Source organism: Convolutriloba macropyga, chromosome 2 (assembly GCF_964194025.1).
Source record: "Convolutriloba macropyga chromosome 2, txConMacr16.3, whole genome shotgun sequence".
NCBI lineage: Eukaryota > Metazoa > Xenacoelomorpha > Acoela > Convolutidae > Convolutriloba > Convolutriloba macropyga.
In genome coordinates this window covers 17,467,540-17,494,035 of record NC_134469.1, presented here as the reverse complement: position 1 = coordinate 17,494,035, position 26,496 = coordinate 17,467,540, and the positions used below count along the sequence as shown (strand labels likewise).

Here is a 26,496-nt window from a genome sequence, read left to right as displayed (position 1 = left end):
GTAATTTGAAGTATATATTTTGGGGGTTTCAGAAACCTTGAGATATTGATTTCTTTCTGCTTTTTAGAAGGTATTTTAAAAATGCGTAAAGCCCATGATTTGGACCAAATTCTTGAAAATTAAAATTTTTGCTGTCTTTTATTTTGCCGACCTTAAAAATTAGATTTTAAGGTTTTTGGACCTGCACTGCTAAGCGAGCATTTTTTATTCTTTTGCGCCACTGGGTAAATAACAACCTTGGAATTGAAACCAGGGCTCCTAGTGATGACTTCCTAGCAAAAACAGAACGTGACAAAATAAATTTTTGCATCCTTGTGAATTTTGCAAATATCATCAAACTTAACATTTAATATAGTTAGGTTGAAAATAAGAGATTTAATAGCTTGAACTTTGTTAGTTCGCGTAACTACTTGAATGAAGTACCTATAAACGACCTGATGGATGATCTTTCGTTAACGAACTTCACGTCAACTTTACTAATTTTAAAATCTGTGTAAACAAAATTTCTTCGATCAACGCATATGCTGAATAACCGACTAAAATGTAGTTTTTGTAAAGATTTTTCATTGATGGAGTTTTCCGCAAAATTGCCTGTCTTTCAGTTCCGCTAACTCGATTGCCGGGGAGCAAATTTTTTTCGACTCGAAGCAAGAAATTTGGAGTTGTGGAGCAACTAATTAAATGGACAGAAAAATGGAGAACTCAAAAGTTTTGCAAGTGTGTACCGCAGTGTGATAGCAATGTATAGGCATAACGTGCAAATCAAAACGTGGTTTAGACGCCAAAGTCTTCTCTGCATTTTTTGACAGATATCATTATGATACTTGTGATCGAAGACCGTCACAATTCTATTCAAAGCAATGAAAGGAAAGGTCTCATCTGTTACCTTTCCTGATTACTTTTATTGAAATTGTGTTAGTTGCGTTTTTCCTAGCTATCTACGTAAAAAAGGAAAATAGAACGTATTTTATGCGTATTTTGAAACTACGCTCTAGCTTTTCACAGATGTCATCCTGGTGTGTTGCAGTGGTGGATTGGATCTCCATATAATGTTCTTGTGGGCAAGTTCAGCAGCAACATTGTTAGTTTTCTACTTTTTGATATTCCTGATGAGCTCTGTTTCTGCACCATAACAAGCCAGTACAATTTTAAGACCAGATGATGCCAGGAGCACCCTGAAAAGAGACAAGCTGCTCTGTTCGCATAACAAACACTTTATCTTCCATGGATTCCACATGGACAGCAATTGTTTTCAAACAAGTGAGGAGGATAGTTCGACAAACTGTGACTTAAAATGAGCCAAAGTATTGATCCCCGGTGCTGGTATAAGGAAAGGATTGGCATGCAAGTCTTTCTACTAGTAGGTCAGCCATGATGTATTGAATAACGGCAGCGCTAAACACCAGCGCTTTAACAGAACGCAGCAACAAACATAGTTAAGGATGGCATAACATTCCAGCATTTTTGCCCGTAGGAAATCAACTCCCTGATGGTGTTATTTTAATTGAATGTGCTGCAAGAACAGTTTAACAAAAGTGTGACATGCTTCAATCACAAAAGGATGCTTAGTGTCAAAACGTAATTCAATTAGCCGCTTGATTCGACCAGACGAACGGATGTAACCATGAATAACAATGAACGGCGAAAACTTAGCAATGCGGATGCTCCTCAAGACGGTTTCAATGTCAATGAGGACCTTCCTTTCGGCAATGAAGGAATCTCCTTGAAAAATATACTGGGCAGGACGGTTGGATTCGTGTGATGGTAAAAGACGTAGCATATACGCAGTAATGCATACAATTGTTATCTATAGATAAAGGCTAGATAAGAATGCGTAGACAAAAACTTAAGTTATCGAAAACAAAAACACCTTTGCTTTTTAGTTGTCTTGGCTTCAGAAACAATTAAAGATGAGATGAACTTATCTTATTCCTTAGAATACAGGCCAAGATTGATATTGTCGACAAGGCTGTGTTTGGCTCGAAGAGAAGTGCGTGGTCTTTAGGAAGTTAGGACCTTTCACCCAGTTCTTTTTTAATGCGAAGTAGCAGCGAAATTTCTACTCGTGCCAACATTGGACTGATTACGGGACGTTTCAACTGGTGTGTTCCATTATTTCTCTAACGCAATTTAAGATGAAGATGGGTTGCTTTGATTAAGAGTTGAGCCACGGAAGGACAATGATACTGTCTGCCTACATAAAAACTTTGTCTCCACAAACTGTCAGTGCTCGTCAAGTCTCCCCATTGAGGCGAGCAACAAGGCGACTGGCTTTTAGTTTCAACGTTGGAACAGTCGTGAGCTTCATAGTTGCTACACGTGCTTTGTTTATTTTTTTGAGCCGCAAGAAAATAAAAAACATTAAAAAGATCTCTAGAGAGATCTCTATCCACCAACACGTGTAGTTCAACGTGTTTGACCGGTCCAACTTCTTGGTACAGTGTTTATTGATGGCAGCGGCAGTTTGACACACATTAAGTTGTCCGATGTTTCTTCAGGTATTGTTTTGTTCCAATGCTGCCCGCTGATGCGCCAAATTTCCTGTGACACCAGTCCAGCTCCAACAGTGATTGGCACAAATAAAACAGTGGGATCGAATACCTTAAACAGTAGGCTCAATAACAAGCGCTGTGTTAATGCGTCTGCGACAGTGGTGGGAGTACTGCGAATCACAAACAGAGTGTCGTTGTTTTGATCCCAATTAAGCCCAAGCAAGTACGATGACTCTTCAGTTGACAACGCAATCACTATCGGTTCGGCTGCAGGAGGCAACCCGTCAATTCGCTCAACTGGATGTGGTACAGGGTTTTGGAACCTAGTAGTCTTGAACCCAACTAGACGGAGAAGTTGAACCAGTTCCTTCCACCTATTAAGGTCACCCTAATCAACTCTACTGGAACTAATCAATCTCTCGAAAACAGTTTTTGCTGCTCTAGGGGTACAACCTAGCGTTATCACGTGATATGCACTACAGTGCGTCGTTTGCTCAAGTGGGAGAGCGTTCAGCCCCAAAATTATGGCACGTGTACTGTCTGGTCCTCCTGCCACAAAAAGCTCAAGGATGACTGATCACTGGGTGAAACTCCCATTTTCCCTCAAGGACGGCCGATACCGCGTACTGATGTTGCTTGAACCTTAAAAGTACAAAGATAATGTTTACTGGCAGTAATTCAGGGCCAGTAAGCAATGAATTGTTTAGGGAAGCCCATGGAACCTGACTGCTACGTTAAGCAACCTGCGGAGCTTTCCTGTTTTATTTGGATCAAAAATTGGGTGGTGCAGCAGGTACCTGTCATGTTCCGAGCGTCACTACATCTTCTTAGCATTTTCTACTTTTAAGATATAACTTTATATAAGTACTAATTGATGGTGTCGGTATATTTTTAATTTAACGCTTGATCTTTCATGAGCCTGTTTCATGGACTCTGATGTTTTTTTTTCAGCCCAAAGCATTTCTGCGTCGTCAAGTTTTGTCCCATTGAGTACTCTGGTAATTTTAAAAAATTAATGTGCGCTAGTATCAACCGAATGAAGTGTGTGTAATTGCTATGCGCACCATGTGGCTTCATAATACACCAAGATTAACATGTGACTAGACATTTCAAAACCCTGATCCATATTTGCTTTGAAATACGTCGAGATTAAACGTGAAGACAACTGTAAAGAACTGCTTAAAACCCAACCTTCGGGCAAACCAATAGCGAAAGGAGAGGAATTCTCATCGACATCGAAGTGCTCTAACGCGGGGATGACGTGATACAAATTCAGTCAAAGTATCATCTCAATGTTTTCATAGCAATGTACAATGGTGTCTAGAAAAGCTAACTGAGGGCACACTTTTGTTTCTTTGATGTCAATGATGTCTCTGCCCACATTCAAGTTGTCTTTGACAAATGGGCAGACTTTGAAAGCACCAAACGTCTGATTGTTGGCATGTATTGCAATCAATTCAACCATCTTTGTGAAAGTGATGACATCGTTGTATACACTTGTGATTGTTAACTTCAAGTCCGTAGTCTCTTTACCTAAGATGAATACAAGCCGCAGTTCTGTCACTTGAAAGAGGCCTTTCACATTGCTGCAAGATAACGGTGAAGTGGCCTATTTCAATGATTGGCAACTAACAGGATCACTATGAACACTGCCAACAATAGATCTGTTATTGTCTTTCGATAATGAGAATTGCGATGTTTAAGCCCTATCAGCTGCGTATAGAAGTAGGTGTACGAGCAGTTGCGGCGGTGCTGCATTTTTCTTGGATCTGATCACTGCCGGAACAAATATTTTCCGTCGAGCACAAACTTTTGCCTCGGCTGCCAGCTTTGCACGCTGAGTGGGAGTTTCTGAAGACTCGACACTCCCAGAGGCAGTGGTTAGCCTTACGGACAACGCAACAAGTGGAGGGTGATGTTGTTGCAGCTTCAGTTGTTTTATGTGCGCTTTACTGTGGGTTGGCGGTGCATGTCTTCAAGGCAACTTGATCTGGTCCTTGTTGTCCTCATTTTTTGATATTTTGATGTTTGTTTCATTAAATCATGCGACTCGGATTTTTGCTTAAAACAAATTTTGGAGTCGGAAAGTTTCAATTTTACCGAATGCTTTGTAGCCGAATCTTTGAATCCAGTGACCTTGAATCTTTCAAATTAGGCTGCAATTTATAGCATTGCTCTTATAAGAGTGAGGCGCTGATCAAGTCAGCGTCGTACGAAAGTGACTTGAAGAATCCGACAAGACTTGGGATGGTAGCCGAAAATTTTATGATGACATAACTGCATCTTAATTGTTGGAAAATTACTGAGTTTTTCCAAGTGCGCATTCAAAAGTGGCTGCACTTGGCCTTTTTACGTTCAAATGTCTTAAGTGTATCCTCATACGTCACGTCACCAGATGCGAAATCAGCGATGGTGATCTTAGTTTTTCCAGTTACATGAGTTTTAGGAGAGTTATTTGCACATCATCAGTCACCGACTGTGTGGTTCTGGCGCTTTCAATTAGCTCAAAGGACTCATGCCACTGCAAGGGGTTCCCACTGTACTGTTGCAATTTCCACTCAGGCAGTGGATCGTGCTTCCTACAAGTGATTGCTTTCGAAAATTTTTTGATCAAATCCACGGACACCAAGGAAGTAGCCGATGGTTTGTAATGCGGTGAGCAATCCCAAAACAATGCAATTTGAACGTCAATTCCATGATTTGGACGAACTATCAGTGTGAATAAAACTGGAGCGATGTTAGTTGTTGTACTGAATGGGATAACTGGACAATACAAGTTGGTAAATGGCTACTCTTTGCGTTTTTGTGGTGCAAACTTTTGCCAACTGTGATGGCAGAAGGCAGGGTTAGCAGTGTTTTGGTGTCAAGGTTGGTTGAAAATGGTTTTAAAAGACTGCATTATTTGTCATGGTTCAAAATTTGTGGAGCTGTTCTGAGAAAAACGTCATAAATTTAACTCAAAGGTATTCGTCATGCAGCTCGTCTTGCTGAGCCGAATAAGTTTCAACTCCTGGGAGCGCGTACTGACATTTGTTTCAAGATGGTTGCAGTTGAACGCAACATAACGTACATTGTGAAGATGATCACGTTCATTGTTCGCATTCATTGCTGTGACAGTTACCATTGACATCAATTGGGTCTGAGGTATGCTTTGCAGCTTCATTGACTAAATGAAGTTGCATTGCAGTCTTTTTAGTGTCTTATTCCCTGCAGAAACAAAACAAGAGGGCTGGCGGTAACTGAAAAAGCATGCGACAAAATTGGCTCACTTGTTGCAGTTAACATGTTTCTGGGATGAAACGATTCTACCCAATTCATAATAAAATTGAGGCTTTTAATTGACCCCTTCGCTTTAGACGAGTTCATTTCACTTGAGTGACGGCTAAGCAGCGATCAATTATCCATTAATTAGGCCACATTTTGTTAAGCTGCTGCAATACGCTGGTGAGAATATTCCTACTGAATTACCGTTTGATCGATTGGTTTTCAAGTTCTTATTTTGCGCATGGTAAGTTCGTGTTTTTGTTTGGTTAGGACTATCGCAGCTTGCTCCTGTATCTCAAACTCTTCTTGTTTAAATGTTTTCATGAGAAAATTAAATTTACGCTGGCTATACATGGTTGACGATGTGAAGCGTAAGATTCAATTCAATTGCACTCACTTATTAATGCCCTCGCACACCGTGTCTCAGACAGGGATAAGACAAACTAAACATTTTGTAGTCGCACTCAAGACAATATCATTGTCATTTGTTACAACTTCTGGCAATTGTAAAAATCCTGCAGGACCGACTTCGTTAACTTTTCACACCTGTTTCACACCTGAATAGCTTCAAAATTAGGCACTTTCAAGTTTAGGCACTTTCAAGTCTGTCTCTTTGAAAGTTTTGGTATTTTTTGCTACTGTTTATACTTAAAAAGCAGTCAAGCAGGACCAATACCCATTGCACCATAACATTCTATTTTAATGAACAGTTAAGAAAACGAAAGAAAAAAATGTATCTCTTAGTACTAATGCAGTTAATGCAGTTTTACCATTTTTTTTATGTCAGCCCGCCAGCCATTATGAAAATGCGGAAAGTTTTACTTGTCTTCTTTCTCCAAAATTATGAATTGTCAATTTGTCATAAGAACGAATTTTTTTTTTTTGGTTAGTGTTTTTTTTCTGAATTCCAGCAGATCAAGAGTTATATTTGCTGACAATGTTATAAGCATCAGTCAGCAATAAAATCGCTCGTAAAATTTTACAGGCAAAAAATCATACTTATCAAAAGACATTTCAAGTTAAATCGTGCAAAACTTTCTGGATAGTGCTAAATTAAGCCCAACGAGCGTGAAAATTTTTGATAAAGTTTATAAGTCTAGCCCGCTGTTTGATAGAGTCAAGCTTAAGTCTTTTCATACGCAATTTTGTTCTTTTTATACTTTTTTTGGACGAATATGGCCTTCACATAAGTCGTGTTCCTAACATGGGAATCATTCGGGTTTTTTTTTCAGGTCGATTAATTAGGCCACATTTTGTTAAGCTGCTGCAAAACGCTGGTGAGAATATTCCTACTGAATTCCCGTTTGATCGATTGGTTTTCAAGTTCTTATTTTGCGCATGGTAAGTTCGTGTTTTTGTTTGGTTAGGAGCATCGCAGCTTGCTCCTGTATCTCAAACTCTTCTTGTTTAAATGTTTTCATGAGAAAATTAAATTTACGCTGGCTATACATGGTTGACGATGTGAAGCGTAAGATTGAATTCAATTGCACTCACTTATTAATGCCCTCGCACACCGTGTCTCAGACAGGGATAAGACAAACTAAACATTTTGTAGTCGCACTCAAGACAATATCATTGTCATTTGTTACAACTTCTGGCAATTGTAAAAATTCTGCAGGACCGACTTCGTTAACTTTTCACACCTGTTTCACACCTGAATAGCTTCAAAATTAGGCACTTTCAAGATTAGGCACTTTCAAGTCTGTCTCTCTGAAAGTTTTGGTATTTTTTGCTACTGTTTATACTTAAAAAGCAGTCAAGCAGGACCAATACCCATTGCACCATAACATTCTATTTTAATGAACAGTTAAGAAAACGAAAGAAAAAATGTATCTCTTAGTACTAATGCAGTTAATGCAGTTTTACCATTTTTTTTATGTCAGCCCGCCAGCCATTATGAAAATGCGGAAAGTTTTACTTGTCTTCTTTCTCCAAAAATATGAATTGTCAATTTGTCATAAGAACGAATTTTTTTTTTGGTTAGTGTTTTTTTTCTGAATTCCAGCAGATCAAGAGTTATATTTGCTGACAATGTTATAAGCATCAGTCAGCAATAAAATCGCTCGTAAAATTTTACAGGCAAAAAATCATACTTATCAAAAGACATTTCAAGGTAAATCGTGCAAAACTTTCTGGATAGTGCTAAATTAAGCCCAACGAGCGTGAAAATTTTTGATAAAGTTTATAAGTCTAGCCCGCTGTTTGATAGAGTCAAGTTTAAGTCTTTTCATACGCAATTTTGTTCTTTTTATACTTTTTTTGGACGAATATGGCCTTCACATAAGTCGTGTTCCTAACATGGGAATCATTCGGGTTTTTTTTCAGGTCGATTAATTAGGCCACATTTTGTTAAGCTGCTGCAATACGCTGGTGAGAATATTCCTACTGAATTCCCGTTTGATCGATTGGTTTTCAAGTTCTTATTTTGCGCATGGTAAGTTCGTGTTTTTGTTTGGTTAGGAGCATCGCAGCTTGCTCCTGTATCTCAAACTCTTCTTGTTTAAATGTTTTCATGAGAAAATTAAATTTACGCTGGCTATACATGGTTGACGACGTGAAGCGTAAGATTCAATTCAATTGCACTCACTTATTAATGCCCTCGCACACCGTGTCTCAGACAGGGATAAGACAGACTAAACTTTTTCTAGTCGCACTCAAGACAATATCATTGTCATTTGTTACATCTTCTAATCGCTGATCAAGGACGGGATTAGTTGAGTAAGTTTCACAGGTCAAGTCGAAGAAATGCTCGTTTTTCTCTATGAGCTTGCTGAAGGCATCATCAGTTTTAGAAAACAATTATTAAATTTTAACCCTCCTGTCTCGTTCTATGGCACCAGTGAGGCCCCTGTGGTTGTTACGTAACTGGAACTCAAATTAGATAATCTAATATAGAGCATCCTCATTTTATCAGATAGTCAAGCCTCGTTAGAGAAGGAAGGTGGTCACCGAGTGGCACAGTACTCGGCGAAGAGAAGTAACGAAAGCGAAAGCGCCTAACTTGCTTGTAAGCAACGCCAAACCAAACAACGAAACAAGTGACCGGCGAGGGTGAGCTGGATGGACGACGCATCAAGAATTGGGAAACAAAACGAACTGGACTTAAACTTAAATTGAATGATGCACAAAAAACGAGAAAAAAAGACTGGGTGGAAATGCCATTCATACGATGCACTATGAAACGGGAAACGAAAGAGATGGATCGAATGTTGGGCAAGCGGCTTAGGAAGCTGCGGGAAAACATGCGAACTAAGTGGGTGGGAAAGGAGCAAGCAACAAGCGGGAAAAAGAATGTCTGTTAAACATTGAATTTGAAAAATCGATTCAAAAGTCAGCGGCAACTGGCGAGTCAACTAAGTCACACCCGAGAGTGCCACAGACCTAACAACCAAACAGCATACCAGAACAGTCAACATACTGCAGCAAAAACACAACATACTTCTTCACATATTGCAAAACACCACATCAAATTGGAAAAAAAGCGTTGAAAAACGAGATTCTGGGAGAGCAGCATTATTGGAAAAAAAACGGAGTACGAACAATGGCAATGATGAAAGATGAAAAAATGTGGACAATATGAATGAAAACGAGAGACAAAAAAAATTTGCATTGCAGTAAAAAAATTCTGCAGGACCGACTTCGTGAACTTTTCACACCTGTTTCACACCTAAATAGCTTCAAATTAGGCACTTTCAAGATTAGGCACTTTCAAGTCTGTCTCTCTGAAAGTTTTGTTATTTTTTGCTACTGTTTATACTTAAAAAGCAGTCAAGCAGGACCAATACCCATTGCACCATAACATTCTATTTTAATGAACAGTTAAGAAAACGAAAGAAAAAAAAGTATCTCTTAGTACTAAAGCAGTTAATGCAGTTTTAACATTTTTTTTATTCCCATGTCAGCCCGCCAGCCATTATGAAAATGCGGAAAGTTTTACTTGTCTTCTTTCTCCAAAATTATGAATTGCCAATTTGTCATAAGAACGAAAATTTTTTTGGCTAGTGTTTTTTTTTCTGAATTCCAGCAGATCAAGAGTTATATTTGCTGACAATGTTATAAGCATCAGTCAGCAATAAAATCGCTCGTAAAATTTTACAGGCAAAAAAATCATACTTATCAATAGACATTTCCAGTTAAATCGTGCAAAACTTTCTGGGTCGTGCTAAATTATAAATAAGAAATGCGGTGAATGCGGTGAATTTTTGTAAGAAATGCGGTGAATTTCGCGGTGAATTTTTGTAAGAAATGCGGTGAAATGTGGTGAATTTTTTTTTTCACCGCAATCACCGCTTTCACCGCATTTCTTACATTATTTTGCCACAAACGTTGATGCGGTGAATTTTTGTAAGAAATGCGGTGAACTTGCCGGTGAATTTTTGTAAGAAATGCGGTGAAATGCGGTGAATTATTTATTTTCACCGCAATCACCGCAATCACCGCATTTCTTACAAAAATTCACCGCATTCACCGCATTTCTTACAAAAAATTACCCTAAAACCTCGACCCGGGAATTAAGCCCAGCGAGCGTGAAAATTTTTGATAAAATTTATAAGTCTAGCCCGCTGTTTGATAGAGTCGAGCTTAAGTCTTTTCATACGCAATTTTGTTTTTTTATACCCTTTTTGGTCGAATATGGTCTTCCCATAAGTCGTGGTCCTAACATGGGAATCATTCGGGTTTTTTTTCAGGTCGATCACTGGAACTGGATGAATCTGGAGACTTCCTAATGAAATACTTGCCAGAAAGATCCAATTGCGACATACCCGGCATCTTCATTTTCCGGATAAACCAGCGAGGAGTGGGATACTTTGCGATTCCAGTTTCAGAACCAGAGCCAGATATTATTAAATTTGATTTTGAGACGAAGGGGGGCATCGTTTCTCTATATTTACATGAGCCCCCTGAAAAAGAAAAATTAAGGTATCAAGTCACGAAAAGAATAAAGCTATGTCAAGAATAAAAGAATAAGTCACTTAATGTCTCTAATTAGAAACAAATTTCTAAAAACTTTCCTTTAAATCTAAATCAAATAGCGTTTAAAGCTTCTGTGATGGTGGTTTGGTGATTTGTGACTTAGCAACAATACCAATTAGAGAAATATCAAAATTAGTTTGAACAATTGAAAGACAGAAAGAAAGAATTCATTTCGATATCGAAACATTAACTTATTTAAAGCAGGGAGAGAAGCAAAAGAATCGTCAAGTTTGCATTAGCAGCTTACCCTGTGCACTATTATACAATTGAATATATAAACATTTTCGGAAATCAAATAAAGTATCAAATGATTGGAGACCTCGTTCATTTCAGATTGTTAGTAAAAACTATAAATTCCTTCCCACGAATTTTGGTCTGGACGGGTCTTTTCAAAAGGGTTTTTGAACGAGCACATGAACGCATGGAAATTTTGACTGAGCCTAAGTCTGGATCATCTGGTTTTTCGGTCTGCCTGGGTTTTTTCATAAGCAAAAGTGGTCTGGATGGGTATTTTCCTAGATCATTTTGAACGAGGACCTGAACGATTGTTTTTTGAAAACTAATAGTTGGTTTTCGAACATCATTTTTTTTCATTTTTCGAACACTTAGATTTAATTTTATGCCAGAATTTTAAGTTGTGAATAGTATTCGTGATTTTTTTCTTTGGATGAAAGCTCTGATACAATTCGAGCAATCACTAAACCAGTTTAATGCTTGTTCGATATGTGTCCAGCTCTAAATCAAATGAAATATTTCAATCCGTTGCTATGTGTATATTGGCACATTTAGGGATATCGGATTCTATTTTACAAAGTGACTTTTAAATATCTTTCAATTGCCTTAATTCCCAATTCGCTTATATTTTCCTTTCATATTAGATACGAGCAATATTCTCATACCCGTTGATGGTATTAAATTTCACCTCGTTTAATGAGAAATAATTTTTGTGCAAAATTGAAGACTTTTTGAGGTTTCTTTTCTGTTGATTATTCATACCCCTCCCCTGATCTTGTACCCCACACTCCCACACCCGATCCAGTACCCCCTTCCCCCACCCAAAGCATAAAGAGTTGCAATTAATGATCCATCTTTGGTTAACCTTGAGTATTATGCATATTATATATAGGTGTATGTAAATTTTAAAGAAACGATTCCAAGACCGTGCCCGATCTATCGCATCTTCCCGAACCCTTTTTACTTCCCTTTGGCCCACAAAGCAACGACACCTTCACAATAAAACAAAGTGACGGTTGCTCTGATGAGCAGAACCTAACACGATCGTTTCGATTTGGTAAACAGACTTATGACTCACTGTTCGTTTGTGTAAACGGGTACGTTTCATTTGGATTCGCTGCTTACGTCTATAATGGATACTATTTCGGAAGTAGTTATCACACTTTTATGGGGCCATTTATTGGGGAGTCAAATATTCAAGACAACTTATTAGATCATGGCTGTTTTGCCCCTGGCTACGAATGGCGGCGTGAAGAGATTTGTACAATGTATCAAAACTTTGACCCGGTTTTCTACCCCGGTCCTTTCTACCAAGCACTTGGAAACTATATTGATAACTCAGAAATGCAGCAGTACATTTATTATTGGCAGAACTTTCCCATTCAAGAACTTGACATTTACCGGGACGATTTCCTAACATGGACTCTAATGGGTCAGAACACAACCAAGTATGTGAATTTGGGCAACAACATTATGAAGCGCGAAATCACCGATCCCAATGATTTGGGCATTTTGAGTAACCTGATTGAGCCTTTCCAGACTGGGTTCCAGGCGACTTTTGGATACGTTGTGACGTTCTACAAGATCTCTCAAAATCCTGGATACCTTGACAGACACAATGGCTATCAAATGGCTATCGTTTGTGATGATTTCGGTGGTCCTTTTAACAGACGTGAAGATCACTGCTTTACAATGTTTGACTACTTCGAAATAGGCTGGAAGTTCAGCTACTATTACACTGTCAGCGGAGGGTTTAATGATAATGGTTAGTCAAGCTTTTTTACGATTCAAAGAATTTGAATTGTATTGAGTGCTGTATATTTTTCAACCCGAAGAGGAGTATTGTTGATCTATTTTTAATCTGTGACTTCTATTTTTAGAGGATTTTTAGAGGAAAAGAACTGTTTTGGCCAATCTGCTGAACAAAAGCAGAGAAAAAATTTAGAGTTGTTTTGATTCTGTTCAACCTTATTCAATCAATTTTTTGTTCGATCTTGTTCGATTTTAATTAATCAATTTTTCAGAGAAAGAGCGAGGAAAGTTAGTGTAAAAAAGTATTGATAGGGAATCAAATTTTTTGATAACATGCATTCTCCAGTAGCTAAAGTGAATTTTGATCGTTCAAGAATTCACATCACATTATAAAATCAGTTAAAATATGTTCAACCTGTTTTTTTGAGGTTTACACTTGCAAGTTTTTTTCAGGAAGTAATTCCATTTTTCGGAACTGGTCAACACCAAAATGCTGATAATAGCATTTTGAGAAGCTCTGGCATTAAATTTTTCCCAGTTTTGACCAATATAACTTTATTAGCTTTTAAATTTGTCGTCATTTATGATACTACTCTGCCACTATTATTCACAAAGAGATAAATATAATTTCAAATGCTAATTGGTTTTGCTCAAATTTGGCTATTTATTGTTCCGACCCACTTGTGGGGGGGGGGGACCATATACTCAAATGGGTTTTTTTTGTTCAGTCAATTTTGGTCGATCGATATATTCATCGAAGAGATATGTGAGTGGCATCATTAAAAAGCTCGTCCAGCGTAGAATTCGAAATTATAAAGATTGTTTCGAATTTCTTTTTTTTCGAGGGTTTGTCGAGGTTTAAAGTTTTTGTGTGAACACGTGATAATTGCATGATTTTGTTCAATTTTAGCGAAAATTTTATTCAAATTAAGGCTTTTCTATAAAAATATTATTTCAAAATTACATTTCACGCTACCAAATGAATCAATTTTGTCTAAGCAATAGACCGATAAAAAGGCTAGTTTGGGTCTCATGGGGATGTTTGCTATAAAAAAAGTCGAATTCAATTTGAGAGCAGTTTCTTTTAGAAAAGACTTCTTATTCATTATTGTCATTTTAGTCATTTAGAGACTAGTCATTTTCATATCGAGGTTCTGTTAATGACAAACCTCATTTAAAGTGAACTGATACCTAATCAAAATATTCGTTCTCAAGGGATCACTCATGTGTTCTTTTTGTATTCAACTCTGAGTTTTTGAAATTTTTAATGAAATTCTGATTTTATTTTTGAGATCTTAATGATTTTTGGAAGTCCTATGGCATAGACTCACTAAATACAAGGGCGATTGACTTCCTATTTTGCATTAGGTAAACCTATATAGTTCTGTGAGTGGACAGCCAGTGGCTGCTAAGACTTTAAACAACAATTTGTCGAATTTTTTTTGAACTTTAACCGACAATAAATTTACTTTAATTAACAGTAAGTCAGTCTTAGTAATGATTTAAAGCAACGGAAAAAAATCTTGTAAGTGGTTTTATTTGCTAACTATGTGTTTTATGACTTCAATAACACGAGTTTTCATAATTTAAAAAAGAAACTCGGATTTTTTTTTGTAAATTTGATTCCTTTTGAAATCTAATCTCATTATCTTATTATTCATAGTTCCCAATGGCTCAGAGAAGACTTCCAATGGATCATAGATAAAATTTGCAGAGAAAAGTCATGGTTTAAATGGCTTCGACACTTGCTTCTCGCACTTTTCTAATGAATTTTTGTTTTTTGCATGTAATTGTTGCTGTTTTCGTATTCATAAGACTTATCTTGATGTCCAGTTGATGACTTATGATTGACAAATATCATTTCTTTCTCATTGAGGCATAACTTAGCGTATTTTTGACTTCGGTTGAAAGCTATTGAATTCAATGGCTATTGATATAACTGGTTTTCTCTAAAATTTTGTGTTTTTATTATGTTTGTTCATACTTTTAAAGTCATTGTTAAGAGAAGAACAACCCCAATGCTGTTTAAAAATTATATGAAATTAGAAAACGTTTTTCCAAAAACTTCGCTTGTCTTCTGTTCGACACCTTTCTCGATTATTTTTTTCTGAACTTGATGTTTTTGCCCTTTTTTATTCTTCCTATATTCGTAGAATGCTGGCTGGTCTCATAGGCTTCCAATTAAGGATTAAAAAATGCTGTTACTCAATGCAGTCAGTTTATAGCAAAATTATTAAAGTTTTTGATATTTTTCGATATCAAAGACTTTTTTATATTTTTTAGTTTTTGTTCTTTTTGTCAACTTGTAACTTATATTCATCAATGAGAGGTTCCTTTCCTTGTAATTCAAAAACCATTTTTCACTGATATCATGTCGTAACTGATGTTTTGTTTGTTGGACAATATGCGTTTTCATAAAAATTTTTGCGAGTGGTCAATATTTGCGTTTCTTTTTCTCTTCTTTTAGCACGTTTGCTAACAATTTATGTTTTTGCTTACTTTGGCGTTTACTTTTTCCTCTTAGTGTTTTTAGTGGCAGATTTTGTGAGCGCTACATCGGGGCGTGGTGTTATGTAAATCAATTAGTAGTTCGGTTGTGTTGCGATTTGTTTGAACTCAAATACCTATTTTTGATGATCTCATCAGGTTGACAATTAAGTCAAAAATGTCGATGAGCTCGGGTTGGAACAGCATGTGCGAACGCCCATTAACGAGCATCCTTGTTGTAGTTATAGAATAAAAACTGATCACTTGAACCAAAGACATACATTAAATGTAGGTGGTTTGTGACGTCGATGTTTTCTCCGGAGAATAAAGTTTGCAGTTTTGTTTACTATTTCACACAAATGTTTTAATTCAAATGAGCTCCAATTGTAATTTATGGAAGTTTAGTGTTATTCAGGCGATTTTCAATAATTTTTCTTTGAACCCGGACCCGAGTGTCAGAGCCTTTCAGTACTGATTCATTACAATCCAATGGTAAAACGATAAATCAGTCCTGAATCAGAGTGACCTAAAGGTAAATTTACCTTGCATTATGTGCACACAAAACCTAGAAATATTTTTTTTATGAATCGTCACTGGACATTCTGAGATTGTTGTTTTTTTCTGATCAGAGTAAAATCATAGTAAAAATGAAATTTTCGAAAATCGAAAATTTTGGCAAACGTGTCGCACGATCAGGCCATAAAACACAGTAAAATAGTGAAGAAGAAGAATGTGGTTCAGATTCTTCGTCGTACCTGACAACAGTGTCAAATTGGCATAAATTAATAATAGCAGAAGCTATATTCAGTTCAGAAGTCCTGCCATTGAACACATCAGTTATGTATCATGCTCTTTTTGTGGTGTTCTTTTCTTTTTTTCTGCAGATGGCACCTCTTTTTACACTTCTCGACTTTCACATCAGCTCACCCCCCCATTGTTGAGATGTAATGGAATAGAGTGGAGGTGGTGGGGGGTTGGAATAGATGAAGATTTAAGTGAACCCCCGCCCAACCCAACACCCCTCCAGCCACCCAACACACCCCCCCACCAAAAAAACAACAACCTCACGACCACCACCTCTTTTAACACCCCACTTCGTTACCCGAGTTGTGAACAATCGTATGTGTTCTTTCACGGAGTTCTGATGCGGCTGTTGCACCTTGTACCTGCGCCAACAGCCGCCAGATCCATCATCACCTGCCGTCAAATTCCTCACAGAGATGCGTCTGAAGTTTCAGGTGTCACGAACTTGAACGAATTGTCCAAAATATGTCCAAATAATATCTTAATGTGTTGGTGGTGGTGGTGTTGGGGGGGGGGGGGCAATATGGTGGGTTGGGGAGGGGGGTGGCAATATGGTGGGTAGGGGGGGATACCATGAAGGGTATTCCCATCCCCCCCCAACCTGAAGGGTTTGTGAGGGGAAGGGGGGAGGAATACCTGAAGGTATTCCTGGGAGGAATACCTTCAGAGAGGAATACCTTCAGGGAGGAGTACTTGAATGTTGGGGGGGGGGGAATGTGGTAAGCGTCACTGCTGATGCCATATACTATTCGATGCAAATATAAAATGTTCATCTATTTCAGATTTGGTCTGATTTCCTTTTGATACAATTATGGAGAATACAGTTATGGAGAATACACGTTGCTGTTATGGAGAATACACGTTGCTGTTATAGTCACGTTGCTTCGGATATGGAGAATACAATGCAGAATTGTAACAAACAGGCGAAAACTCATACTTTTTATCGATTTTTTAATCAAAAACTGCAATTTTGAATGATTATTTCAACTTATGTACTGTTTTAAATTGAACCTTTCTATTTCAGGCAACGCTTTTCTTTTAACAAGAAATAGGCTGAACTTCTTAGTGTGCAGAAAAAAATCAGTCTGAATTTTAGGCTGTCCAGAAAAAATTCAGTGCATGACTCATCAAAATTTCATTCTGTGCAGACCAAACCCAGTCTATTTTTCAGTCTGAGAAGAAAAAAATCAGAAACGGTTTCTGAAATTTACAATTATCAGGCTATAAAATGCCCTGTCAAGAATTCTTGAAATAGAAAAATTCAGAATGGAATTTTTATGATTAAGTACAGAATTATTATGACACTCAGATCCGGGAAGTAATCTTCACAGATCTGCAATTTTTTTCTTCCAAAAATGAAGTTGTTATAATTTATTTGCCTCTCGGAGAGAAAACAACTTTCAAAATTGTTCTCACCTGTTTATTTCAGATCACAACACACCAAATTGCAACAAATATTGATTTCAAAACACATTTGAGCATTCCGGATAATTGATTAATTTATTTATCATTTTTTAAGTTTGACTTACTGGCAGGTTGACGCAAGTATAAAAGCGTAGAAATATGAAAGTTGATGTATTGAGTTGATGTATGACGTAGAAATATTGATGGCAAGCTACTCGGACTAAACTTTGTAAGTAGTGGAGAATTATAAAAGTTGAAAATACAATTTTGGTGTCCTACTATTGAATGTAAACTAAAACTCTAAAGTTCGAATTTGCTCAAAAAATTTGTTTTTTATTGTATTTGGCGAATAAAAATTGATTAGATGCCAAGGACCTACTTTCCAAGTATGGGAAATGAGGGTCGATATTTTCCCTGGAATATAAAGTTATCAGGTTTTTTAAAATTTTTCAACAGCTCCAAAAGCCAGAGTTAAGAAATGACCGAAGCAGTTGTCTTCGTCATCAGCTAAACTCGATTAATAGCTAGTAGAGGTATATGTAAAAAGATGAGCTCAGACCAGATAAGAAAACTGGTCCGAATGTTGCCAAAATTTCTGACACAATTTGAAAAGATTAGATGATCTTTTTAATCGCTTAAAGAGATCATTTCTAATATGTTCTCCGAATATGGTCTCTAATAAACTATCATTTTGAAAGTTGTATCTAGGGTTAATGAATTTCGATAAAAAAAGAATATTTTCAGGCAAGTATCTTCAGTTAGAGGAAGCAGGATCAAGTGATATGATGCATCTCGCCAACAGAAGCAACTGTGACATCCCAGGAATCTACCTGTTCAGAATAAGTCAGTGGGCTGGAAGTTATTTAGCCCTGCCGATCACAGACCCAGAGCCCGACCCCCCACAGCCTGTTGGCAGCAAAGACTTACCTGATCTTTCTCATTTGCCCGAACCATTCCTCTTGCCTTTTGGCCCAAATTCGGGTGATACGTTTACCAAAAAAGTGGACTCCGGTTGCAGTTCTTTACAACCAATTAGCCGAAGCCTGGTTTTTGGCTCGAACAGCTACTCCTGGCTTTATGTTTGCACAAACGGGTACATTTCCTTCGAAAACGAAATTGATGCGATGACTTACTGGTTCTCATCGAGAACGTTTATTGCAGCATTTCTCGATGATCTTGACATCAGAGATAATCTTCTTGACTATGCTTGTTTCTCTTCAGAGTATGTTGATTATAGAGAACCTATTTGCGCCTATTTGGAAACAGCTGATTTTGACCCGGAGCGCGTTGTCAACCAGGATTTAGAAGATACTGGAATCGAGGATCCTGAGCTTCTGCTCTATGTCGAAATGTGGTTTAATGAACAGTTTCCTTTGAAAGACCTTAATGTAAACCGAGATGACTATCTAACGTGGCTTTTAATGGGCAAAAACACAACCAAATATGTGAATTTAGGAAACAATATAATGAAACGTGAAATTACAAACCAGAGTGATTTCGACCGAATCAACACTCTTATTGCCACGCAAGATTTGGTTTTCAAAGCAACTTTTGGATACGTGGTGACATATTATAAAGCAAGTCGTGACTATACTCCACTGGCCGAATTTAACAGTTTCCAGATTATATTAGCATGTGATGATTTTGATACTTTTGGCAATTTTGAGGACAATTGTTTTGCTATTTTTGATTACTTCGAGATTCAATCGAAAGATTCTTACGCTGACGCTGGATTCAATGCCGGATGTGAGTATATCTGTCGAGTAACATTTAACATTTGAAACAATAAATGGTATATTAGCTGAGGCTAGAAATCAAACTGTTTAAAAACAGCAGCACGTCTTTTTAGGCTTAAGTAATTGAGGGCCGAAAAATTCAAGAGTTCAGCAAAGTGAAGTGACACATTTTCTAATTGGTGGGTCAAGGTATTTGAGACCTCGACGTAGGAGAAAACACAATCTCAACCAAACTGTGTAATAATAAACCACCTTCGACTAAAATTGGCTTTAAAATACTTTGTCTTAGACTTGAATAATGTCTGGAGCTCAACACAAAAAATTTTCTAGACTATTTCTCTGCTCAAATTTAGCATGCCTCCGTTTTTCTCAACCTAAAATGTAAAGCGTGACATCTGCCTGACTCATAATGTCCTTTGACTGATCAAAGAAATCAAAAAAATTGATAATGCCTTTATCCCGACATATTTAGAGTTGTCATGAGCGGTTAGATTTTGTGAGCATTGCTTTTGAACTTAATTAATCTGTATTTTTTTTAGGAAATTACCGTTCCCTATCTTTTCTCACTATTTTCGAGCGGTATTCGTAAGAGATTACTGTTTTTAATTGGTATTGATACGGGATTGCTATTTTTGACTAATATTTTTTTAGGAGATGACTCTTTTTGATCGTTTTTGCTATGTTTTAAAAGGATCATTTTACGCAATTGAATCAACATTTTTCGTATAATGTTGTCTCAATTAAAAGTTATATTATGTTAAAGTGCACAGTTGATTAAAGCAAAGATAATTTGATTCTCTTTCTCGTCTAAGATTATCCAAAAATACCTAGAGTATTAACATTAAGCGGGTTCAAAAACGACATTAGTAGACACCGTTTATGTAATGCGCAGGCATTACTTTAAAATACTAACAAAACTGGCTGTTTTTCAAAAAAAATTGTTAAAAATGGCCATTTCTTATGTTGTAACAGAAATAATAATGAATTATCTTCTGTAATGAAGAAAATTCACATGTAACCTGCACTTATTTACAAAATATACGTAAACGAGTTCCAAAAAATGCTTTTGAACATTCATAAAACGGTTAGAAGTGATCAGTTTCTAAAAATACCGCTCAAATATGATCTTTACATAAGTTTTAAAAGTAGCTAAAAGCGGTCATAGGAGTAAAAATGTGAGTTTTGAGCGTTTACCCTTGAAAGAACTGGTCAAGTTTGATCTCTTCTTGATTTCTTTGCGAAATTCAAGTTGAGACGAGCCGAGAAGAAGGTTTTTTTAATTAGTCAATTAATTTAGTTTTTGCTTTAGACCCGCTTCCAAAATTTGCTAATTGTAGATAGTGACAATAAAAAAGAACGTTGATGAATTAAAATTTCACGTTTTTAATTGGTCTCGAACGAAGTGAGTATGTTGGTCTTTTTTATGCAATTTTTTTTGCTTGACCGATTTTGCCCTTTTCTTCTGGAACATTGTATAGAAGTCCTGATAGCGGAGTGGACAGTGCGTCTGGGGAGGGATCAGGAGGGCACTGGTTCGAATCCCGGTGTGTTCAAACTATTTTGCACTATAAAAAGAAAATTTATGTAAGCTACAGCCACTGAATTAAATTGTCTCGCCTGTCTTTTGAGAGCAATTTTCCCGACATTAGTCTGTTTATGTTATATAAAAACATAAATATTCATTAGTCTTGTGACCTTTGTTCACCTACACGGCTTCAGTCTAACTAATTCGACAATCAGGTCGTCTTGCAAGGATTGTTGTGCCTTGAGAATGAAAAATTTTTTAGGTTTTGGGTTATTTCCCGATTATCATTTAAGTGAGAATGTGCTGCTTCGATGATATTAATTGCTCTCGAACTGAGTTTGAAGCTATTATTGTAAACGTGTTGGTCTTCTTTTGTGAAATTTTTGGTTTACCGTTTCGACTTTTGGTTCACTTTTATGACCTTGACTTTTTGTTTTGCTTGATCTAAATTTTTCACAAATCCAATAGTGTCAGTAGTTCAGCTCAAGTGGCGACAGTTTATTACTAAAAGTAAATTGAAAAGTGCACTAAAATTTGTGCAATTTTTCACCTTAGACTTTATTAGTGGCAATTGTTGAAAGTAATAACCTATAATGACGTCATTAGAAGCTCGCCTTAGCGAACTTAATCCCCTCTCCGAACCGACTGAAGCAGGCTACAATACATTCGAGCTGCCACTAGTCACTCGAGAGCAATTCTTCCGACATTAGTTGGTTATGTTCTTGTGTTGCTGCTGAGCTGCTACTGCATGTATTTAATCTAAGAAACGCATCATACAATCAAGTTAAAAAAAACCTAGAAGACGTTTTGTACCCCAGGCGAGAAGGTAGAAATTTAAATAGAAATTTAAAGTCTGGGGGATATGTCAGTTGGAACATACATACTTCAAATTGAACGATGAAAATTTTTTTAAGGCTCTCACTTAGAAGTTGTACTCGGTGGTTTTTTTAGCAGTACTTTCATTATTTAATGTCTCAACTAGGGCAGTATTCACCGCTAAAACCTGCTTTTCTGTAGCGAATCCAGTGGGCTATGGCCCACTGAATTCGCTACCGAAAACCAGGTTTTAGAGGTGGAGTTAGCGGAGGATCTCAATTGTAATTTTTTTCAACGCACTCAACTCAATTCTTGTGATATATCAAGATAAAAGAATTGTGTTGAGTGTGTTGAAAAAAATCACAATCAAGATCCTCCGCGAATCATACAAAAACTTTGAATCTAAAAAATTTTATTTTATATAATTTTAGATGATAACTCAGTGCGTCTGCCTCAGTCCGGTTCTACGAGAATGGGAGAGCTTCCTCTTGAAAGCAACTGTGACATTCCTGGAATCTTCATCTATAAAATTGATCAAGATCCATTCGGCAGCTTTGTTCAGCCAATCAGAGAGGCTGAGTTTGATCACAGAATGTACTACAATTGCAATTCAACCATTGAACCAATCATAGCATCAATCAAAACTCACGGAGCTGTTTTTGAAATTGCGAACTGTTTTCTTGATGGCGACTCAAATTTTGTGATAACTTTTGAGATTGATGGAAAATATCTGGCTGCAGAAAACATTGAATATAACCCCGAAAGTGAAACCCTGAAAGGAGAATTTCCTTACGTAATATCGCCCCAAAATGACGTCAAAGTGACGTTTGTCATTGGCAATGACGCAAAACTGGTTGAACCAAAATACGTGACTTTTGCCATGCCTGCAGACGAGAACAATCTAGAGGTTTCGGTGATGTCAGTGCAAGATGTTGACGACGCTGTAGCGATTAATGTAAAGTTTCCTGATGCTGGTCCTCAAATTTCCACACAAGAGATTGAAATCTCAAAGATATATTCAGGTGATTTTTGATATTTCGGCTTCTCTGTAGCGAATGGCAGCATTAACTATCCAAAGTATTAAAAACATTGTGCGGTAAAGTACAGAAAAGTGTCAACTGCGCAGAGATGAAAAGATACTTTTTTATGATTTAAAAATATTAAGAGGTTCTCGCACGCAAAAAATTTTGCAAAAAGAGTGAAAACATATCAAGCTTGATTATGCAAATTTTCACAACGCGTATCCTTTACTAGAGAGGGACTCCGTAAAAATCCAAAAAAAATTTGGCGAAATACACCTCAATTTTAATCCTTCACATAATTGGTACCATTAATATTGGTACTATATTCATTCGTATTCCGCCAAACCCGTTCATTCCGCGGTCCGTGGGAATTATGATACTGCGAACATGCCATTAAATGGTCGGTTTAATTATGAGAAAGTTGTTAGTAATGCTGACTGCCAGTTTTTAGGGTGAAATGACTGAGAGGTCGAACGATTTAATGGTTACGCGACTCTGCTTCAAGTCACTGATAACTTCTGGCGTTTGTCGAGAACCGCCAATTGGTTCGAGATATCAAGTCACAATTTCGAAGTGACTTCTGCAGAGTCATATAACCATGCTTAAAACACTCACGTGAATATTGTAAAAAAACCGAAAGTCTGCAGTGACAGAAGTTAAACTGCCAGAAGTTGCTACTTAGCCAGAAGTTGATTTCCGTTGACTTTCGTCATTTTAAAACGTGCGCATTTCGTGTTTTAAGCATGGTAACGTGACATTGCAGAAGTTACGTCGAAGTTTTGACTTAATATTTCAAACCACTTCGCGGTTCACGATAAACATCAGATATTCTCAGTGCTTTGAAGCTGAGTCACGTAAACACGAAACGCATACAATTTAAGATGACGAAAGTCAACGTAAGACAACATCTGGCTATGTAGGAACTTCGGGTATTTTAATTTCTGGCACTGCAAGTTTTAGGCATCTTAAAATGTCCACGTGAGTGTTTTAATTGGTGTTAAGATATGCGGAGTTAAATGCAAATGCATGAAAAGAAGTAGAGTTTTTTTAAAATGAGTTCAATTTACATTTTTGTGTCGATTAAGCACCTAGAGGAATATTAAAGAAAACTTTACAACAAGCCATGCAAAAAAGTCCTCACAATGTAAAAATAGAATTCTACCTGTAATGAAACCCGTCAAAATCTTAAAACTTGTTTAAAAACATACAGTCAATACCAAATAGCAATCATTAGAGGAGGCCGGGGTTTAAAGACAAATATAAATCACAAAAAAAGTTTTCACAAATTTGAAATCAGTGATTTCTAAAGAACTCTATTTGATTGTTGACATACAAAAATTATTAAATTCTTCAAATATCTATGAAACTGCTTTTAATAAAATATCTATGAAACTGCGATTTAACAGAAAAAAGAACAATATATACGTACATAAACGAAACACAAATACACACACACACACACAGACTCACACTCACATATATATATATATATATATATATATATATATATATATATATATGTATATATATATATATATATATATATATATATATATATATATATATATATTCATCAGAAATAACTGCTGACTGTTTTTTTGTGCTACCATTTTCAATTGAAAATTGGCGAAACAACTGTAGAGTAACTCTAAAATCACGATGTGAACCAGATATAAATTGCTTCGATGAAGCACGCCGTAGGTACTAGTGTCTATATCAGTTACATTTGTTTCGATAAGCATTTAGTATTCAGGCAATGATTTTGCGCTAGAAATTACATTAAATTAGTAGTTTTATGGATTTGTGAATCAATTTGTTCTAGGTACTTTTATAACCATTTATTCATAATAACTATCCACAGTCTGTTATAATTATTTTTATAATTGCATTTATCACGAAAGATTTCAACCTTAAAATTTTCAAAGATTTTACAATAATTTTTCTCATACAAGGGATGATGAAAAAAAATAAATAAATTTCTTTTTTGGAGTATATTTTTTAGTGCCTTACGTTTTTTTCGTTTTAATTTCAAAACAACGATTTGCTTGTGAAGTATTGATTTCAGGCATGGCAGGTGTCAATTGGATATAGTACTATAGTTCTGTTCATATCGGTTTATAAACGGTGGTCAGTCGAAAGTTGACATTGTCAGAAAAAATGTTTAATAATTTTACATCATAGGAAATATTTTGCTTCAGAGTTGGTTCACACTGCTTATATAATCAACGCTCTTAACGCTCTTAAGTTAAACAATTATGAAAAAAAATGTGAAATAAAACTGCCCGGGCTGACCATACAGAGCATTGCAGTACTGAAACAGTGTAAATCCATAGACTGTATATAGCCATTTTTTCACTTGTACATATTATGTTCATGTCAAAATATAGACTGATCAGTCTATTTTTCAGAGTAAAAACGGTATTCTGTTTTTTACCTGATTTTATTCTGTCCATTACTATTTTCATACATTTATCAGCTTAATTAACATTATTGTATACCTCTTGTCAGCCTAAAACTATTCTGTTCTAAACCTGTTTCCTCTCTGATTGCCAGCCTAAAATACACGTTTTTAACCTGTTTCAGCGCTGATTGTCGGTTACACCACAGGCATATTCACACCATTCTACATCACACCACAGGCATATTCACACCATTCTGCATCACACCACAGGCATATTCACACCATTCTGCATCACACCACAGGCATATTTACACCATGCTGCATTAAACCACAGGCATATTCACACCAGTCTGCATCACACCACAGGTATATTCAGACCATTCTGCATCACACCACAGGCATATTTACACCATTCTGCATCACACCACAGGCATATCCCAACACACACAACACACACACACACAAACACACACATGCACACACAAAGAGGCACACTCACGCACACGCGCGCGCACTGCGAAAGGTTAAAAACAATGTGTTTTAGACTGAAATCTTTTGCTAATTGAAAAGACGATGTAAAAGAAGTAAGTATACATCGGAAAGATTAAACACCATGGCAAATACAACCTTTAGAAATTACAATATGGGCGAATGGAAGTAAATACATCGAAAAACTGCAAAATTGCAGCATCATTTTCAAATTACAAAACTTTGCAGTGGGCGAATAGAAATAAATTACAGCATATGTTGTCAGCCTAAAATTAATTCACCTATCATAACCATTAATTCACCCCCCTACACTAATTCACTCTCCACCTACCTTAATTCACCCCCACCACTATAATTAATTCATCCCCTTTGAATACACCTTTTAAGTGACCCGAGACATCGTAAATACACCTGTAAAGTGACCCTGGTTATCGTGAATACACCTGTAAAGTGACCCGAGACATCGTAAATACACCTGTAAAGTGACCCGGGATATCGTGAATACACCTGTAGAGTGACGGACGGTAGACATCGTAAAGACACATGTAAAGTGACCCGACACATCGTAAATACACCTGTAAAGTGACCCGGGACATCGTAAATACATCTGTAAAAAGACCCGGGACGTCGTGAGTACACCTGTTAAGCAACCCGGAAGGTCGAGAATATTACTGCTCTGGTTATACAGTTATGCGAAAGCTCCCCGAACGCTCCCCGAACTCACCCCGAACGCAACCCAAACGCGCCACAGACGGATCCCGAAATATCCAGTATCAGTGAAAGTAGCAGCATCCACACAGTATGTAGTATGTATGTAGCTGTTTTAACTGGTAATGTGTCGCTACAGCAAAATGCATGCATTTTGCATGCATTTTGCATGCTTTTCTGACAGGCTCAGCATGTTTCAACATTTTCGAAAATTTTACACTAATATTTTTACACTGAAATTATTCTGAACAGTCTTAATAGCTGTTCTGTTTTTTTTCTGGGCTTAATGACCAACTTTTTTAATGTAAAAAAGCTGTTTCAATACTGGTTTTACAAGATAATATGGTGATACTCAGGTTCAGTACTGAAATACTCTGGGTGGTAAGCC

General features: G+C 36.8%; 1 protein-coding gene across 1 annotated transcript in view; it reads left to right on the top strand.

The window, feature by feature from the left end:
* The window catches only part of LOC142334839 (uncharacterized), a 48,738-nt gene that overhangs the window by 7,900 nt on the left and 14,342 nt on the right, over window positions 1–26,496 (top strand). Inside the window, exons 3-6 of the mRNA XM_075383167.1 lie at window positions 10,445–10,676; window positions 11,876–12,729; window positions 18,156–19,157; window positions 21,920–22,510. Coding sequence (XP_075239282.1) covers window positions 10,445–10,676; window positions 11,876–12,729; window positions 18,156–19,157; window positions 21,920–22,510 — 2,679 coding nt within the window. The remainder of the gene's footprint in view (window positions 1–10,444; window positions 10,677–11,875; window positions 12,730–18,155; window positions 19,158–21,919; window positions 22,511–26,496) is intronic.